Below are 20,136 nucleotides of genomic sequence, written 5' to 3'. Positions count from 1 at the left end.
CCGGGCGCACCCATCGCCGCCCGCCAGCCGGTGCGCAGCCATCGCCGCCCGCCAGCCGGGCGCAAACAGGGTCGCCCGCCAACCGGGTGCAACCATCACCGCCCGCCAGCCGGGCGCAGTCAGGGTCACCCACCAGACCTTCGGCGCGGCCAGGTCCGCCACCTAAGAGGGCGATGCCGAGGGTGGTGCAGAGGCCACATCCCGCACCTGTGCCGCCGCCGTAGGAAGGCCCACCCGGACCCTCCCCTTCAGTGTCAGGTTTTGCGGCCGGAGTCCGCACCTTGGGGGGGGGGTACTGTAACGCCCTGGCCATAGAGAGGGGTTTTTTGTTCTTTATTTTTGTTAGGCCAGGGTGTTACATTGGGTGGGCGTTCTATGTTCTTTTTCTAGGTTTTTGTATTTCTGTGTTTTGGGCCGTGTGTCGCTCCCAATCAGGCACAGCTGAAGTTCGTTGTTGTTGATTGGGAGTCACACATAAGGAGCATGTTTTTCCTTTGGGTTTTGTGGGTAATTGTATTTTGTTAGTGTGTTTTCCTAACAGAACTGTTTGCTGTCGTTTCTTGTTTTTTGTATAGTGTTCACGTTGTTCTATTAAAATTCTAATGATGAACACATCCTCCGCTGCGTATTGGTCCACCTTTTCCAACGATGACTTCTCTGTTTCATCTGACGACGAAGACAGCCGTTACAAGGAGCGAGACTCTAACCCAGAGGCTTATAAGAAACAGGACTAAGATCGAATCATACCGACGCTCGTCGGATGTGGCAGAGCTTGCAAACTATTACAGACTACAAAGGGAAGCACAGCCGAGAGCTGCCCAGTGACACAAGCCTACCAGACGAGCTAAATAACTTATATGCTCGCTTCGAGGCAAGTAACACTGAAACATGCATGAGAGCATCAGCTGTTCTGGATGACTGTGTTATCACGCTCTCCGTATCCGATGTGATTAAGACTTTTAAACAGGTCAACATTCACAAGGCCGTAGGGCCAGACGGATTACCAGGACGTGTACTCCAAGCATGCGCTGACCAACTGGCAAGTGTTTTCACTGACATTTTCAATCTCTCCCAGACCACCATAGTCCCTGTGCCCAAGAACACTGATCTGTAGCACTCATGTCTGTAGCCATGAAATGCTTTGAAAGGCTGGTCATATGATGCAATCTCTATTTCACTCCACACTGCCCTTTCCCACCTGGACAAAAGGAACACCTATGTGAGAATGCTATTCATTGACTACAGCTCAGCGTTCAACACCATAGTGCCCTCAAAGCTCATCACTAAGCTAAGGACCCCGGGACTAAACACCTCCCTCTGCAACTGGATCCTGGACTTCCTGGCGGGCTGCCCCCCGGTGGTAAGGGTAGGTAACAACACATCAGCCATACTGATCCTCAACACAGGGGCCCCTCAGGGGTGCATGCTCAGTCCCCTCCTGTGCTCACTGTTCACTCATGAGTGCATGGCCAGGCACGACTCCAACACCATCATTAAGTTTGCCGATGACACAACAGTGGTAGACCTGATCACCGACAATGATGAGACAGCCTATAGGGAGGAGGTCAGAGACCTGACCGTGTGGTGCAAGAACAACAACCTCTCCTTCAATGTGATCAAGACAAAGGAGATGATTGTGGACTACAGGAAAAAGAGGACAGAGCACGCCCCCATTCTCATCAACGGGGCTGTAGTGGAACAGGTTGAGAGCTTCAAGTTCCTTTGGCATCCACATCACCAACAAAGTAACATGGTCCAAGACAGTCATGAAGAGGGCACGACAAAACCTATTCCCCCTCAGGAGACTGAAAAGATTTGGCATGGGTCCTCAAATCCTCAAAAGGTTCTACAGCTGCACCATCGAGAGCTTCCTGATAGGTTGCATCACTGCCTGTTATGGGAACTGCTCAGCCTCCGACCGCAAGGCACTACAGAGGGTAGTGTGTATGGCCCAGTACATCACTGGGGCCAACCTTCCTGCCATCCAGGACCTCTATACCAGGCGGTGTCAGAGAAAGGCCCTAAAAATTGTAAAAGACTCCAGACACCCTAGTCATAGACTGTTCTCTCTGCTACCACACGGCAAGCGGTACCGGAGCACCAAGTCCAGGTCGAAGAGGCTTCTAAACAGCTTCTACCCCCAAGCCATAAGACTCCTGAACATCTAATCAAATGGCTACCCAGGCTATTTGCATTGCCCCCTCCTCCTCTTTTACGCTGCTGCTACTCTCTGTTAATATCTATGCATAGTCACTTTAATAACTCTACCTACATGTACATATTACCTCAATTACCTCAACTAACTGGTGCCCCCGCACATTGACTCTGTTCCGGTACCCCCTGTGTAAAGCCTCGCTATTGTTATTTTACTGCTGCTCTTTAATTACTAGTTATTTTTATCTCTTACTTTTTGGGGGGTATTTTCTTACAACTGTGTTGTTGGTTAAGGGCTTGTAAGTAAGCATTTCACTGTAAGGTCTACACCTGTTGTATTCGGGGTCATATGACAAATACAATTTGATTTGATTTGATTTGAATGTCTTGTGAGTGTGCGAGCACACTTGTTCGGCTAGCCGCCAGCCGAACTGAAGCATGCTAACGCCTTTAGTGTTGTAGAGATGGTGGTAATTACTCTTTTGGGAGAGCAAGTAGAATCAGCATCTTATAGCCTATTTTTAAAATCTGATTGTGTAATACTAATATTTCATTAGTCCAGACCTTAATGTCTATGGTCCAGACAGTCCTCATATTAATTCAAAGGATTTACCTACTATCCTCTCTGTGCATGTAAGCTTACAAAATATTAAATTGTTGATCGATAGGAAGAGGAACAAGCTCTTTAGGTTAGACATAATTAAACCCTTTTCACCTTCAATCCCTACTCCCCTGACTACAGGTGGACTATTTGTCCTACCTCCACCTAGCAACACAGTCCCTGCTCCCCAGCTGGTTGGGGGGTGGCAGACACCCACCTGGGTCGATTCCCTGCCATGACTCCTCACCCTCCAGTTACGACTCAAGTCTGTGACGCCATATTTAGAGATGATGGGGGATCTCATAGGCGCGGGCGGTGCAATAGTAATTGTCCTTTGGAGTGCCTCAATGATGCCATTAAGGGCCCTTCAGTGATGAGGCTAATGGAGGGAGACCTCGTTTGCATAACATTATCTTAATTGAGCCCAAGGCCTGGCATGAAAACAAGGCTTTGATAATGTTACTGATGGAACGGGAGGATGTTGATCTGACCGGCGGCAACCATTTACCCGACAGCTACATTAATTAACGGCTATCCCGTTACATGGGCTTTAGGAGGGATGAATAAGTCAACATGGTGACGTGTGTGCCCATGTGTAGGGCCCTTGTCTAGGTCTGAAATGACACCCTATATAGTGCATTATAGTGACCATAGGGCTCTGGTCAAAAGTAGGGCACTATATAGGGAGTAGGAAGCCATTTTGAAAGCACCCTATGTGTTCTAATGGAGAAACCACAGTCCTATAGGAGAGGTTGGAGGACAAGGATGGCCTGGCACATAGGGTGGATCCTCTTACCCCTCATTCCCTAAAGGAGGAAACCCGGCCTCTGCCAGCACACAAAGCCTCCACTAATACTTTTAATTGTGAATTAATTAGACTGCTGTATCAATATTTTGGTAAGACCCAACAGCCAGGTCTTAGTTTACATGTGCATGAGCTGTGTTTGTGGACACTGTTTCCATCCAAAGCAGCTTCGATATTCAATTCAGATACTGTCATCAGAGAGTTATAATTTAGAGTACAGAAGTTAGATTTCCTATTTAATTAAGACAGCCTCTCTCAGACCAGGTGTGCCTGGGATGACACGAGATGAGTGTGTGTGTGCTTGTGCATGCGCGCGGATCAGGATGTAGCTTAACTGAAGCAGGTCAGCCAGGTAGCTCTTTTGTTATGTAAAGAGGTGCCATGTGATCCTGCAGGATAAAAGAGGAGAGGAAAAGAAACCGTTCAGATAAACTTCCCTCATCAGATAATTAACCATGCCTTTGCTCCAGTTTCCCCTCCTTTGCATAAGTGTCTGATCGACTTTCAAATTGCTGATCAGTCAGAGAGAGATGCTTCTTCCTCTGAGCTATCCTTTGGGGCTCCAGCAGAATGTTACAATGTTACAGCAGGGGGTGGCACACATTTAAAACATGCTAAACTTATAGATGTCCATGTGGAAGCCAGCAAGGGAAAATATAAGGACACATTTAGATAAAATACATTATTTATCCCTGTCTACAGTTTTGAGGCCCTTTGGTTCAACATGGCTCAACATCATACACAAAAAAATGCTAATATTGGTACCAGGACTTGAATAAGATTTGTGCCACATATGCTAAAATGACAGCATATGGAAACAGTGCCAGGGAAACTAAACCAAAGCATGGATTGCTGTCATACCTTGTCCATGGACTGCTCACAGAATAAGAATACCATTTTGTAATTTAGGTGAACTATCCCTTTAAGCTGAATTTGCTGTTTGGGGTTTTAGGCTGGGTTTATGTATAAGCACTTTGTGACATCGGCTGATGTAAAAAGGGCTTTATAAATACATTTGATTGATTGATTGAAGTATGCTTTTCAGATATTTTTTGCCCTTTCCTCCCTGTCAAAACTTCCCCTGCACTTGTCACAATGACAGAGTTTTGAATAGCCCCCCCACTCCCCCCTCGCTTGCCCCGTGCCCCTTCCGAGCTCCCCTGCTGCCAGTTTTTAACTACACTCCACTCTGGCCTCTGCTCTACTTGTTACAGCCCCAACATGAGTGCAAACAATCAAAGTGTTTGGGAACGTTGAAATATGCATGGCTATCCGTGACAGACAGATAAAGCAGGGCAATTAGCCACGTAATCCTAGAGCATCGTACGGAATCATCAGCCTCAGCTGTCCTCTCTCTCTCTCGTTCCCTCCTTCCTCTCCTCTACTCTCTTTCTCTCTATTAGTTAAATGTACTCTGTGTGTCGGCTCCCCATCAAATCAAGTAACACTTCCCCTAATTGGCTTATAAATAATACAGCAGGCCTACATTATAATTTCATCAGTGGTAAACATTGCGGGGGCAGTTGGTAAAGAACCTATCCCTCATTAATTTCTTAATTTGGGTAGATGGAACGAAGGGGAAATGAGGGAGAGAAAGGTAGGGATGCGCGTGAGAGAGAGGGAGAAAGAATGTGAGAGATGGGGAGACCGGGTGAACAGGGGGACTCATATCACCTCAGGCAGAGGAGGGAGTGAGGAAGGGATGGTTGAAAAAACAAGGGGAGGAAGAGGCTATTGCTGCTGCTTTTGTTAATAAATGTCAGATATTCAATCCAAGGGTTTTGTCAGTAGCTTTCTTGTGTGATAGGCGATGTGGACCTACAGCCACTTTCCAAAACACACACCACACACTACACACACATACACCACACACTACACACCCCACGCACCACATACTACACACACACCACACTAAACACCTCACACTACACACACACCACACACTACACACCTCACACCACATTCTACACACATACTATACACCACACACATCACACACCACACACCACACACACACCACACATCTCACACCACACACCTCACACCACACACACACTACACACCACATACACTACACACCACACACTACACACACACCACACTCTACACCTTACACCACACTGCACACACACACACACACACACACACACACACACACACACACACACACACACACACACACACACACACACACACACACACACACACACACACACACACACACACACACACACTACCTACCTCACACTACACACACACTACACACCTCACTCCCCACTCTTGTTCGTTGTTCTTTTTTTATACCAACTTAATGAATATTTCATAACAAGAAACATAAATATTAATTCTAATGGTTTTGCACAGTAGTTATTACCGGTATTTCTTACAAAAAATGCAAATAAAATACTAATTATAATTTCTGCATAACCAAACCCTGAAATACTCTCATACACTCTCAGCCAAACAGACACTTAAACAAACACAAACACTCATGATTATGTGCACTGCCAGTAAACTATTTCACTTTTTAGTCAGAACAAAAGTAAGCCAATGCCTTCTACATGCATCTCACTTTATCTTCTTTGTTGATTGATTATCTTTCCAAAGATGATACAGTAGCATTCCTATGTTGAAGAGTTGAACTCTTCAACCTGTGATACAGGCCTATGTGCGAGACACAATACAGTAGACAGCAGCCTCTTTGTATTTACTTCCAGCACTTGCTATACAATTCAGTTTAGTCAAAGAAGAAAGGTGACTTTAAGTTTCCCTTGTCAGATAAAGTAATGGAAAGCAGCCGTTATGATTCTATTATACTGTTTAAGGGACTGTTACACATTGTGTGATACGTCAGGTATGAGGTGTATGCATATGACATGTTCTGATCTCTGAAAGACTGATATTAAAGCAAACACTTAAATGAGTCATTTCCATTTGTCTTTTGGCTGAAATGTGGGAATATAAAAGGCACAAAGAGCCCTTCAGCCTTCAAAAGGAGAGGAAAGCGTCCTAGGTACGATTCTGGATCCAGTCAGACACTTGAAGGCAATCTTTCTCAGCTGTAACTCAACGCTGTCACTATTATCGAGAGCTGTCACCTCACGGTGTCATAAGTGATGGAGAGAGACATCCTAAAAAAGCGACTGTCGAGGTTTTACAACTACAACACATGTACTGTGTCTCACACAAAGAAGAAACGAGCTGAAGAAAGCCAGGTGTAAGTTAGGCTTCTCTTTTCAACTGACATCTGATTCATCCAGACTGATCCAGTAAATGACTCACTTACCAATGACGGGGCAATACAACTCTCCATTCACATCAACTCCATATCATACAAATCCTATTAGTTAGATGGACATTCTGGTCGCTAAGTGGAGCCAACATGAAACCACACACATAACACCCCCTTAGACTTATTTAACTCTGGCTGAGAGTGGCGGGTCCCGTGTTGAGAATGAGCTTAATTAATGTAGCAGCAAAACACAAACCTCCCTGCTCATGCCCTTTCTGCTGCTACTGCTCAGTATTAGTTCCACTTCAGTGGCCCCATGCTTAGCAACAAGAACAAGCAGCGTCTCTAATGACGGACGTCCCCTTCTCTCCACATATCCCCACCACTGGTCCCGGGTCACTGCCCCCGCCCCTCTAGGGACAGGAAGAGGAGAGAGGGGAGTCTACCCGTTAAAGGACCTTGTTAACAGCCTGCCTAGAAACAAACCCCACAGACTCACTTCATTAGCAGGGACAAGTTAGAAGATGTGCCTTAGTTTGGAATAGTTTAAAACCTGAGGAGAGAAAAGTATTCTCTCAGGGGTTGGAGTGTGTGAGCAGAACGGCGGAGGGAAGTGACTTCAGAAAAGCGTTCGTTCTCCAAAATGTTGTGTTTATTTTTGGGGTCCAAACATTGCAGACAGTCATGTTTATCTCAGAGTTAGGGGACTGTCTGTTTCCTGCATAAACAAACATCATTGTTTAGGGTAATACAATTACTACGGAGGATTCAATTTTTATGACTACATATTAGAATCTTTAATTCAATGGAGAAAAAAAAATGATGTACAAAGACAAAAAAAAATATTCACACAACATAAGGAAAATATAACTCTTGGTTACAAATATTTTGGGTCACGGGAAAAGTCCAGACGACCCAATGAAATGCGATAAAGGAGACACTGAACTTGTGAAACGGCACTGTGACAAGGACACAAGGTTTCACAGCGCTAGATGAACGAGGAGTGAGTTCTGTCATCTTGTGGTACTATAGAGATCAGTGTCTCTGGGTTGACAGTCCACTCTGTTAGTTGACATGCAACTGTCAAATAGGACTTAAGGACAGAAAACTGGGTAGTCCAGGTGAGACATTCTAATGGAAACCCTTTGTCCAACGTTGGCCTTCCATCCCAAACTATGACGTGAATGTAAAATTAGCTGACTGAAGTTATCGAAAAGACTCAAAACACAGCAAAATACAAGAGTGAGAAATCAACATGAAAACATAAAAAAAAGATGGAAACGGAAACATGGATTTGATCCCATAAGGACTTTCCAGTGAAATGAGGCAACTGCTGTGCAAATGGGTGGAGATGGAGATATTTGGGTACTACAAAATGCATCTGTACACATAAGAGTAGATACAGTATATTGTATCATATTCAAACTAGATAAACAAAAGGAATAGCATATTAAATAAAAGTGTGAAAAGGTGCTATGAATGTTTTATGCGATCCAGCCATTGACATGAAGGCTATAAATATTGTATGCATAGAGAAGAATCCCTCTTTGAAGTCTTGTGAGAGCTAAGACTGAGGAAGAAAGGGAGGGGAGACGGTAATTACTGGTGGAAGTGCTCTTTGACAGATTATTCTATTAAAGCAGGAGGAGGTTCAACCAAACACAGCTAACCTCTAACAGCACTGGTCTCCACCTATCAATGACAAGAACATTCTCACCTGAAGACCCACTTCCACTTGACAAACACGCTTACTGGGAGCCAATCACATGATGAAAAAACCTGTATGCTCTTCATAATGTTGCAGCGTTTGCACATTGTCTAACAATATTGAATGGTAATAATTAGCAAAGTACTAGCTTCTAATGAATGATAAAAAATTTGAAGACATATTTTCAGTGTGGATCGCCAAAATACGTTAGCGTCACACATACTACCGCTATATCGACCACAGACAACCTTAGATCAGACAAAATTAGCCACTTTGCAGAAAACAGGCAAATTATCATTATTTCCACAAATAAATTTAAATTCTTAACAGATCTGCTGTCTGTCTAGAAAAAGTGTTGACAATGGGATTAGGATTCTGGGTAAAACTCTGGCCCTCTCATTAAGTGTTGAGAACCGAGAGCCAGGGCCACTTCCTGACGCAGGGCTAGCCCCAGAGCAGCCTCACCCCTCTGCCTGGCCGGGGCTGTGCATGGGGATATGCTGGGGATGTAAGGGATGAGAGAGGACATGATAGAGAGCAGTACTGCTACTAGCCCAGTCTCCCAGGTCCAACTCCATCTTTGATCACTGGCCACTGACATCTATGTCTCTGAGATAGGGGGAAGGTGCAAGGCACACCATGAGTGCACATCCTTCCCCATGGAACATTGTTCTCCCCAAAATAAAAAAGGGTTTATTGTATTTAACAATATCAACTCTAACCCCCCCCCCCCTTGATTAGAATTAGTTTCACATCTGCCTGCCGCCCAACTCTGTCCCTCATTACTGTAGAATCTCATTACAATCAGCCCCCAGGGGAGACATGCGTCAGTTTTAAACACACTTTCTATCCCTCTCTTACTGCCTCGCGCTCCCCTCGCGCTCCCCCCTCTCTCCGTCTACAGTAGTGGAAGTCCTCATCTAAGAGGATGACAGTCTTTTTTCTCCTACATGCAGCATGGAAATTGTTTTACACTGCCAATTAAAATAACAGATACGGGTACATTTAGATTGTTTTCTCTCAGTCAGTTAGGATATGTATTTGGCAAAAAAAATAGACCAAAATAGGGCTGACACTCCAAGTCCCCCCTCCGTTTTTACCTAACAGAATAACACACAAAAGTGTTTGGAAATGCAGTCAAGATGTGGAAAATAATACTTATGGGGCTGTGAACTCCGAGAGAAAAGGTTATATCCATCTCCACACACTCCACTTCCTCTTATTAAACCATAGTTACATCAGTGGGGTTTTAAATGTATATTCAAAATCTTTATTTAGAAAATGATACGGTTATGTGCTATAATTCATTTTAAATATATCAATTATGCTTGACAATAAGTAACAGGTAAAAATAAGCAATAGTGGTGTCCGTTGTGAAAATTGTCCATCTAGTCCGAGCAGGCACACAACCGCTGCAGGCAGCGTAACCCCGGCTCTCCACTAGCATGTCCTATAGTCCTAGAGGAGAGGAGAGTCGCAGAACGTACAAGGACCCTGCAGTATCCTCTTGATCCAGTCTGGGTCTGCAGTGAAGAGGGTAGGAGGAGGAAAATAAGTAAACATTGAATATTTTATCAGATTCATCTGTTCAATCACAATCATCTGCTCCACTATTTGAGCAGTAAATAGACAACAGCTTGATCACTCAGTAATGTTAAGCTTATTGAAAATCGTTTATGCAGGCAGTCTGTGACAATTAAAGAAAAAAGTTTTTCAAAAATAAAAAATAAAGGACTTTCTTATATATTGTCAAGGAGATATGCTGATCAGGGAGAAGGATGAGTGAGAGAGCTGACAGTGAATAACAGCCCTGGGAGAGAGAGAGAGAGAGAGAGGGTGGAGTGAGATAGAGGAGGCAGAGAGGTGGAAAGTGGCGCTAGCTGCTTACCCTCAGGCACTGGCAGTCTGGCAATGCTATCCTGCAGCAGGCAGCGTCTGTACGTGAGTGTCTGGCACGCCTGGTAGGATAATACACACCTGAAAGAAACGGGCACGCTTCAGACAGACACTGACACTGAGTGGGAGGGGTATCAATAGTCTAAAGTGGCTTCCTTTGCTCATATTGTTCCCTTCATTTGCAATGACTGGAAAGAACGGAATATGTGAAAGTGAATTCCCAGTAGACATCATTATTCAAGACATCCCTAGGACAGGAGTTCCCAAACTTTTTTGGCCACACAACCCCATTTTCATATCAAAACTTTTTCACAACATCACCATGTAAAAAAAAAAAAAAAGTTATGTAATCAGGCCAATGGTAACTTTTTTAATTGGGGCTTTGACAGTCTACTACAAATCAGTCAAAGTATTTCATTCTGAAGGAGGTATGGTTTGAAGTGACTGAAATGCATCAGAAAAAGGAATTGGGAAGTTCAGGATATCATCAGGCAAACATTTTGTATGAAATTCTTTGTAGAAAAGAATATCATTGATGATATTTTATGAAAATGCTGTCTGCAACATGAAAGCCAACTGACACACGAAGGCAACTGTGGCATAAACATTGGACTAGCATAGCAAAAATTACAGTATTTAGATTATGGGAATCGGGTGACTCGCGGTTAACGCAAATAAGGTTGATGACACTTTACCTGAGCCACATGTGTCCATTAGAGCAGATAGCCTGTTTGCGGTCTGTGAACGGTAGCACCTCCTTACACAGACTACAGTACTCTGGGAACGTCTGCTTGTTCATCTTCTTCTGGATGTGACCTATCAGGACCTGGGGTACAGAGAGCAAGACGTGAGAGGTGCTGAATAATGCACAACAGGGTTTAGCCTAATGTTGAAACACTTGATTATTGCTCAGGCTATGGAATAGGATAATAGAAAAGGTGTAGGGAGCCTAGTCCAACCTTGGCAGCCCTGTCCTCGTATGTAGGGTCGCTGGTGAGGAAGTCACAGACCCCCCTGGTGGGGATACTGGTGTTCTCTGTGATCCAGGTGTGAAGGTACACCTCCCCCAGAACCCTCTTCATGTGCTCCCTGGTCAGGTGGGCCTCCACCGCCTCGATCCACGCTAATACCTCTCCCATCTTCTCCTCCAACGCCTGGGATTCTGGGTCCTGTAGCTTCGACACCCCCTCTTCCCCTTCTCCACCCCCTTCCTCCTCCCCCACAAACACCTTGGAGTCTTCATGCGTGGGGCGCCAGCGCGCCTCCACGGGGGCCTTCTGCAGGGACTGGTAGAGCACGCGCACCAGGAAGAGTTTTAACCTCCACAGGTAGGGGGAGCCTGTGTTGTGTACCTTTTTGTCCAGCTCCTCCTGCAGCAGAGCAGGAATGCATTTCTCCTTCAGCACCCTCCAGCGCACCAGGTCCAGCAGGTCAGTCTGTTTGAACAGGCTCTGGACCTGGGACTCCAGCAGCTCTGCCGCCGCGTCGTTTGGCGTCTTCAGGGTCACAAACTGGACCTGGTACGGCCTGGAGACCAGGTGCTGACCATTGGTCATCCCTGCAGTACTGACCAGGGCCAGGTAGGCCCCGTTCGGGCTGACCGCGATGCCATGCATCCTCCGCCCTGCCATGCCTTCTGGCAGCACAATCTCCTCCTGCTTAAAGGCCACGGCCATGTCGGTAAAGATGGGCGTGAGCTTCTTGACCGTCCCGTCCAGGGAACAGGTGTAGATGGAGCCCCCCTGGCGGCTGGCTGTCATGGAGACGATGGGGGTGGAGTGCAGGCCTGTGACGTGTGAGTTGTGCACGTTGAGGCCCGCCTTGGAGATGAGCAGCAGGCACCAGAAGAGGTAGGAGCCCCTGGCCGCCACCACCAGGCTACAGTTACAGTTCTGTTTGGGGTGGAACAGGGAGATACACTTGATGTTGTGTACGGGGATCTGGTCTGACTCCTGCCAGAGGACCACTGGCTGGCGCAGGGTGAAGTAGCCCTTCACCGCCTTCAGGTTGACGGGCAGGATCTTGACAGGCCCCACCGCACTGCCCACGATCAGTCCGCTCATCTTGCGCCCGCTGTGCTCGTACTCCCACCATGCCAGCACACTGGGGGACGACACCCCAGATTGGATGGTGTTACAAGACACCACTGAATCCTTCCCCAGCATGGGCAGGCAGAACTGCCACACCACCAGGTCTCCGTTCTCCATCAGCACGGCCAGCAGCACCGTCCCCACGTCCTTCCACTTGTTGTTGGTCTGGACATGCTGCGTGGTGCACACACTGGACCACTCCATCCGTACAGGGGTCTGCATGAGGTAGCGTCTCTGAAGCTCAGCCAGGTCCAGGAGATTAGCCTTGGGGGGCTCCCCACCCTGCACTGAGTAGCCTCTGCTCTCCAGGCTCTCTCCATACAGCTGGGTCAGGTCAGCCACCACTGTCCACTGTAGACGCTTGGTGCTGCTGTGGACGGTCAGCTTGTGGTCCAGGGTGAGGGAGGCCAGAAGGCTGAGGCCATTGCCGTCACAGCCCAGGGGGGACCAGCTGGTGTACATGATGCCCTTATGGACGCCTAAGGTGGGGTTTAACACTCTGTCCAGCAAGAAGGACTGGCTCACTGAAGGGTCACTGGAGAACTTGTCTTTGGCCCTCAACAGCTCCTCTGCTGGACCCACCTGGACACAAAAACAGCTACCTTTAAAAGTAGGCATCCGAATGCATTTAGTATACCATACTGAGAAAACTAAAACGACTTTCAGATAATATCTAAATCCCAAAGTAAGTGCATCAACCTAATTTGCTAACCTAAATATGTTTTACTTTGGGATAAATGGTTAACTGCTGCTAGCAGTTAGAAACAAATAGGCAGCAGTCATCAGCCAGGTAAAAACAACAACCTCACAACTTCAATTTCTGCCATACGCGGTTTTGAGGTGTGGAATGAACGCCTAAGTAAGAAAGTTTGCTAGCTACGTGTGTCCAATATTCACCTTCAATTCACAGACTTTGTCCGGCACGGGGATGGAGGTCCGATGCAGCACCAAGTCTTGGTTGTTGCCGTGAACATCGCACAAGACCTCCATCAAAGAAATGCCACTTGCAGTAGAGGCCGAGAGTCGGTGGTCCTCAGACCACGTGAGCGGCTCAAAACCGCTGACCGGACTCGGGAGCTGTATTACCGGATCCCTCTTCACAACTGGACCGAGTTCTGCCCAGGGCTCATCCTCTGGTTCGGCTTCGGTAAGCTGTCCTTCCTCTACCCCGTCCGTAACACGAGTTGGGCTGCAAGCAGCCATTTTCCATGTAAAAAATAAAACAACGCGTCACTACGGCGATGGAGTAGGGACACACCACAATGAAAAACATAATCAAGCCTCTCGGGTTGCAGTGTAGATATCTGGGTTGAGATGACAGCAAGACGGACTGTCTGTGCTTGGCTAAAATAAAAACACTAGCCCGATTACCTCCCAGCTAATTACAAACGTTCCCACCACTTTTTTCCCGTAAGAGTCTCATTAGGTCCTTAACTAACTTTTTCTTGTGTACTTATTTTCTTGTGTACTTATTTTCTTGTGTACTTTTAACAGAGCTGAGATTTACTTCAAAGTGCATTCGACATATTGCTTACACCTATCAAGTTGTTTCAGATCTACACAAGTGCCTAGGAGGAGGGGTTAGGATTTATTCTGGAACTGGCCTAACTATACTGGCCCAATAAACTCCCTGGAGATATCTGATATTGGAATAGTGGTTAGGGCTTTCATCATTGGTGCTGGTGGCTTGGGTTCGAGACCTGCTAGGTGAATCACCCTACTGTCACATTCTTAGCAATATATGTTATAGTCATTATTTGGCAACAATTACAACACACTTATCTGATCAAATGAAAATTAGTTTCTCATTGAAAGATGGGAATCTGTAGGATTATGCATTGAGAATGAATTATGACCACATTTCTACTACCTCTCTTAAGTTATCAGTATTTATGGATTCTATATAGCTGAGTATCTCTCCATCATCTTCTTGAAATCCACACCACATACTTAAAAAGTTAATTACTTAAAAAGTTCAAGAATGGATGTAGCAACCGCATATTGCCCCTTTAACATATTGTGATTTCTGTGATTTGTCCCTAGTGAATCTGTTGCAATTTTTCTGTTTTTCCAAATAAGAACTTGGAGATGGACTCTGTAGTGTATTGTTTTGGTTTAACTTGAATCATTATTGCTTAAATGGCAAATGTGAGAAAGTACAGACATGCTACTGTAAATATGGCAACCATGTTCTGGGTATGTTTCTATCAGAAGCAACACTACCACCTGGGCCATGTTTTGGCAACAAATTAGGAATGTTACAGATAGAAATGCAATGACAAGAGCTCATGTGATTCCTAATCAGAGACACATATTTGTTCTATATGATGTACTGTATGTGGTGTGGGTTTCAAAAAGATGATAGAGTTCCCCTCGGGTTCGTGGGGTGGAGGAGATCTTCGTGGGCTATACTCAGCCTTGTCTCAGGGTAGTATGTTGGTGGTCTGTTGATATCCCTCTGGTGGATGTGGGGTCTGTGCCTTGGCAAAGTGGGTGGGGTTATATCCTGTCCGGTTGGCCCTGTTCGGTGGTATCATCGAACGGGGCCACATTGTCCCCCGACCCACCTCTGTCTCGGTCTCCAGTATCTATGCTGCAATAGTCTATGTGCCGGGGTCAGTCTGTTATATCTAGTGTAATTCTCCTGTCTTATCTGGTGTCCTGTGTGAATTTAAGTATGCTCCCTCTAATTCTCTCTTTCTCTCTCTCTCCCTCCACTCCCGGAGGACCTGAGCCCTAGGATCATGCCTCAGGAATACCTGGCCTGATGACTCCTGGCTGTCCCCAATCCACCTGGTCATGCTGCTGCTCCAGTTTCAACTGTTTTGCCTGTGGCTAGGGAACCCTGACCTGTTCACTGGACGTGCTACCTTTTCCTGGACCTGCTGTTTTCGACTGTCACTCTCTCTCTCTCTATCACACCTGCTGTCTCAACCTCTGAATGCTTGGCTATGAAAAGCCAACTGACATCTACTCCTGAGGTACTGACCTGTTGCACCCTCTACAAACACTGTGATTATTATTTGACCCTGCTGGTCATCTATGAACGGTTGAACATCTTGAAGAACAATCTGGCCTTAAATGGCCATGTACTCTTATAATCTCCACCCGACACAGCCAGAAGAGGACTGGCCACCCCTCAGAGCCTGGTTCCTCTCTAGGTTTCTTCCTAGGTTCCTTCCTTTCTTGGGAGTTTTTCCTAGCCACCATGCTTCTACATATGCATTGCTTGCTGTTTTGGGTTTTAGGCTGGGTTTCTGTATAGCACTTTATGACATCTGCTGATGTAAAAAGGACTTTATAAATACATTTGATTGATTTGAGATTCTCAGCTATCTAGAATTCTACCTATTCCCATCTTTCACTAGCTAGGATTCCATCCAATTGGCGACAGATTTTCATGCAAATAATACAAATCCAAATGAAGAAAATATGTGAATTTTCCCACCGGTGGTGTGTTTCCACCAGTGGAGGCTGCTGAGGGGAGGACGTCTCATAATAATGGCTGGAATGGAGTCAATGGAATGTTATAAACCACATGGAAACCACGTTTTTGATACCGTTCATTTGACTCCATTCCAGACAATGTTATGAGACATCCTCCCCTCAGCAGCCCCAACTGTTTCCACCAAACTGAATTGTTGCCGATAAAAATCAGTGCATGAGGACATAGTGCACACAAAATGCACTTTTCGTTTACCGAATAACAATCTAATGTCCAATGTATTTCCAACTATACCTATATTTCTGTTACAAAATCTGTTGCTTTAAATAGCGAATGTGCCTACTCTGGTCTTGGCACATGCGCTCTAGACAACAGCTGGCAGATACAGTGTGAGTAGGCTCTGCGGGTAGGTCACACTACAATACATGATGGGATTATTATGGATAAAAACGATACTTTTAATTTGTCAAACGGCAATCAATCATCGATTTTATCATGTCACCAGAATAAGACCCTCTGCATTTATTGGAAAGGAGCATCAAGCTCATACCGTGCACTTTCACCACCCTGTGAAGTTCATGATAACTTATTTCATCTGTAGTCTAATAAACCGCATGGTTTCCAAAATTGTAGTGGGAGGACCACACACCAAGTCATGGCGTTACGCCACGTTTACTTCGATATGATTGTTATATATCAATATTTGGGCATAAAGGCGTTTCCACCGCCATTTCTCGCATTCATACATTTTACAGACACAAAAAGATCCCATTGTCTAGTGTATTTTGTTTTGTCAATGTTTGGATTCATCAGGCCTGTCATTACATTTTTTATCGGACATGTACTTTACTCGCATAAAAAGGTTGGATGGAAACCTGTTTACTAATCACGTTTCTGTTAATGTTGCGACAGTTCGTTTCTGGTAACAGAACAAAATAGTCAGCACATAGTAACTTCTGATTTAGCTGTACTTTAATTAATGCAAACACGTGTGTGGTTCGTATATATACGGTCTCGCTGTTTTACCTCGCAGGGCAAACAGAGAAGAGCGCGTCACATTCTATTGTTCTCTCTTTTATACTGAGAGATAGTTCCCGCTCAATGCTGGCCTGTCAGAGGGAGGAGGAGCGTGGTTTAAACTTGCTCCTCCTGTCGTCGGCGTGCAGGCTGATCCCAGCGTCGTGACGCACTTCCTGTTGCCGGTTGTAGTTCTTCTTGTCTTCAACAGTTAATTTACCCGTAGTTTATATACTTAATATTGTAGCATAGCTTCCCCGGTATATTATATAAGTTATGCATACAAATAGCCAGTTCAACCCTAACATTTCCATCCAACCATTTCATGCAGATGAATTACCTGTTGCATGAAAAAAGTCACGACATGGCTGATGGAAACATGAAATGCCAGTACAATTTTATAAATTCCAACAGACAATTTGTTCATTCGACATGGTGAAATCTTTTTGTGTCCGTAAAATGAACTATGCGAGAAATGGCGGTGGAAAAGCCTTTATTCGCAAATATTGATATAACCATCATATCGAAGTAAACTTGGGAGTCACGAGATGATATGTTGTGTGGCCCTCCCACTACGACTCGGGAAAGCATGCAGTTTATTTGGCTACAGATGAAATAAATGATGATGCACTTCACAGAGTGGTGAAAGTGCAAGGTGATGTACTTGATGCGCCTTTCCAACAAATATCGAGGGTCTTATTTTGGTGATTATGATGATCGAAGCTTGGCTGTCATTTGACGAATATAAATAATATCGCTCTTATCCATAATAATCTCATAATGTAAGTAGCCTACCCGCACTGTGTCTGCGAGCTGTTGGCTAGAGTGCATGTTCCAAGACCAGAATGGGCACATTTGCTATATAATACAATAGTTTTAGTGACAAAACCATCAGTAGAGTTGAAATGTGATGGAAACCCATTTAACTTGTATTTTTCTTTCAGGACATGGGCATTTTGCTGCAAAAGTAATTTTTATGTGCACTATGTCATCACAACAAAAGTACACTATATATACAAAAATATGTGGACACCCTTTCAAATGAATGGATTCAGCTATTTCAGCCACACCCGTTGCTGACAGATGTATAACATCCGGCACAAAGCCATACAATCACCATAGACAAACATTGGTAGTAGAATGGCCTTACTGAAGAGCTCAGTGACTTTCATTGTGACACCATCATTGGTGCCAACCCCCCCCCCCCCCCAAAAAAAGGCAGTTCATAAAATGTATGCCCCGGTCAACTGTAAGGGCTGTTATTGTGAAGTGGAAACATCTAGGAGCAACAACAGCTCAGCCGCAAAGTGTTAGGCCACACAAGCTCACAGAATGGGACCGCTGAATGCTGAAGTGCGTAGAGCGTAAAATTGTCTGTCCAAGTTTGTAACACTCACTACCGAGTTCCGAACTGCCTCTGGAAGAAACTTCAGCACAATAACTTTTCGTCTGGAGCTTCATGAAATGAATTTCCATGGCCGAACAGCTGCACAAAAGACTAAGACACCGAGCGTTGGCTGGAGTGGTGTAAAACTTGCTGCCATTGGACTCTGGAGCAGTGCAAACGCATTCTCTGGAGTGATGAATCACGCTTCACCATTTGGCAGTCTGACTGATGAATCTGGGTTTGGTGGATGTAGGAGAGCGCTACCTGCCCCAATGCATAATGCCAACTGTAAAGTTTGGTGGAGGATGAATAATGGTCTGGGGCTGATTTTCATGGTTCGGGCTAGACCTCTTAGTTCCAGTGAAGGGAAATCTTAAAGCTACAGCATACAATGATATTCTAGACAATTCTGTGCTTCCAACTTTGTGGCAACAATTTGGGGAAGGCCCTTTCCTGTTTCAGCATGAAAATGCCCCTGTGCACAAAGCGAGGTCCATACAGAAATTGTTTGTCGAGATCAGTGTGGAAGAACTTGACTAGCCTGCACAGAGCACTGACCTCAACCCCATCGAACACCTTTGATATGAATTGGAACACTGACTGCGAGCCAGGCCTAATCGCCCAACATCAGTGCCCGACCTCACTAATGAATGGAAGCAAATCCCCGCAGCAATGTTCCAACATCTAGTGGAAAACCTTCCATGAAGAGTGGAGGCTGTTATGGCAGCAAAAAGGAACCAACTCCATATTAATGCCAATGATTTTGGAATGAGACGGTCGATGAGCATGTGTCCACATACGTTTGGTAATGTAGTATATGTTTGATGGAAACACATCTCTGGTGGGATATTGCGTGTATTGTTTTATGCAGATTTTTGAATATTTGCATCAAAATCTGTTGCAAATTAGATGAAAACCTATCTAGTGAGAAACGCATTTTAATTAGATCAGATAGGTGTGTTGTAACAGTTGCCAAAAAATGACTAGCATATGTAACTAAGAATGTGAGAGTAGGGTGCCTCCCCTAGTGGATCTCGAACCCAGGCCACCAGCACCAATGACGAACACCCTAACCACTGTCCTAATAAGGGATCACTTTAGGCTAGGCTATGTGCTTATTGGGCCAGTATAGCTATGACCTGTCCAGAATAAACCCTAACCCTTCCTTCCTAGGCACTTGTGTAGATCTGAAACAACTTGATATGTGTAAGCAATAGGGTGGATGCACTTTGAAGTAAATCTCACTCAAAAGTACACTCAAGAAAAACTATTATTGATCATAGTGATTGAGGAGTATCGTTAAAACAGGTAAATATGCTCCACCAACATTATATAACAATACAGAAAGCCCTTAAATTGTTGAAATAAGTCAATCAAATCAATGACGAGAGAATAGTCAAATTAACTGATAACTGACAGAGACATGGTGGATTAGCAGGAAGTTCTGAATGCCGTGAACCAAGAGGTTGTGAGTTCAAATCCCAGGTGAGTACATGTTGAAGAGTAATGACTGTATAAATGAACATGCACCAAGTAATCGTGTAAAACGAAGTATGACATATATATATATACAGTTGAAGTCAGAAGTTTACATACACCTTAGCCAAGTACATTTAAACTCAGTTTTTCACAATTCCTGACATTTAATCCTAGTAAAAATTCCCTGTTTTAGGTCAGTTAGGATCACCACTTTATTTTAAGAATGTGAAATGTCAGAATAATAGTAGAGAGAATGATTTATTTCAGCTTTGATTTCTTTCATCACATTTCCAGTGTGTCAGAAGTTTACATACACTCAATT

At 44.9% G+C, this 20,136-nt stretch overlaps 1 protein-coding gene across 1 annotated transcript; it reads right to left on the bottom strand.

The window, feature by feature from the left end:
- Positions 1 to 7,422: 7,422 nt before the first annotated feature.
- Positions 7,423 to 13,761, bottom strand: LOC106565445 (general transcription factor 3C polypeptide 4). The gene is made up of 5 exons (XM_014132596.2): positions 13,384 to 13,761; positions 11,356 to 13,068; positions 11,092 to 11,222; positions 10,389 to 10,477; positions 7,423 to 10,023 (listed from the first exon to the last, which is right to left on the bottom strand). The coding sequence occupies exons 1-5, from the start codon at positions 13,687 to 13,689 to the stop codon at positions 9,959 to 9,961; spliced, it is 2,304 nt and encodes a 767-aa protein (XP_013988071.1). The 5' UTR covers positions 13,690 to 13,761; the 3' UTR covers positions 7,423 to 9,958.
- Positions 13,762 to 20,136: the final 6,375 nt, after the last annotated feature.

This window comes from Salmo salar, chromosome ssa01, assembly GCF_905237065.1.
Source record: "Salmo salar chromosome ssa01, Ssal_v3.1, whole genome shotgun sequence".
Taxonomy (NCBI): Eukaryota; Metazoa; Chordata; class Actinopteri; order Salmoniformes; family Salmonidae; genus Salmo; species Salmo salar.
Note: the sequence above shows the minus strand (reverse complement) of the source record. Positions and strands in the feature narration are given on the sequence as shown.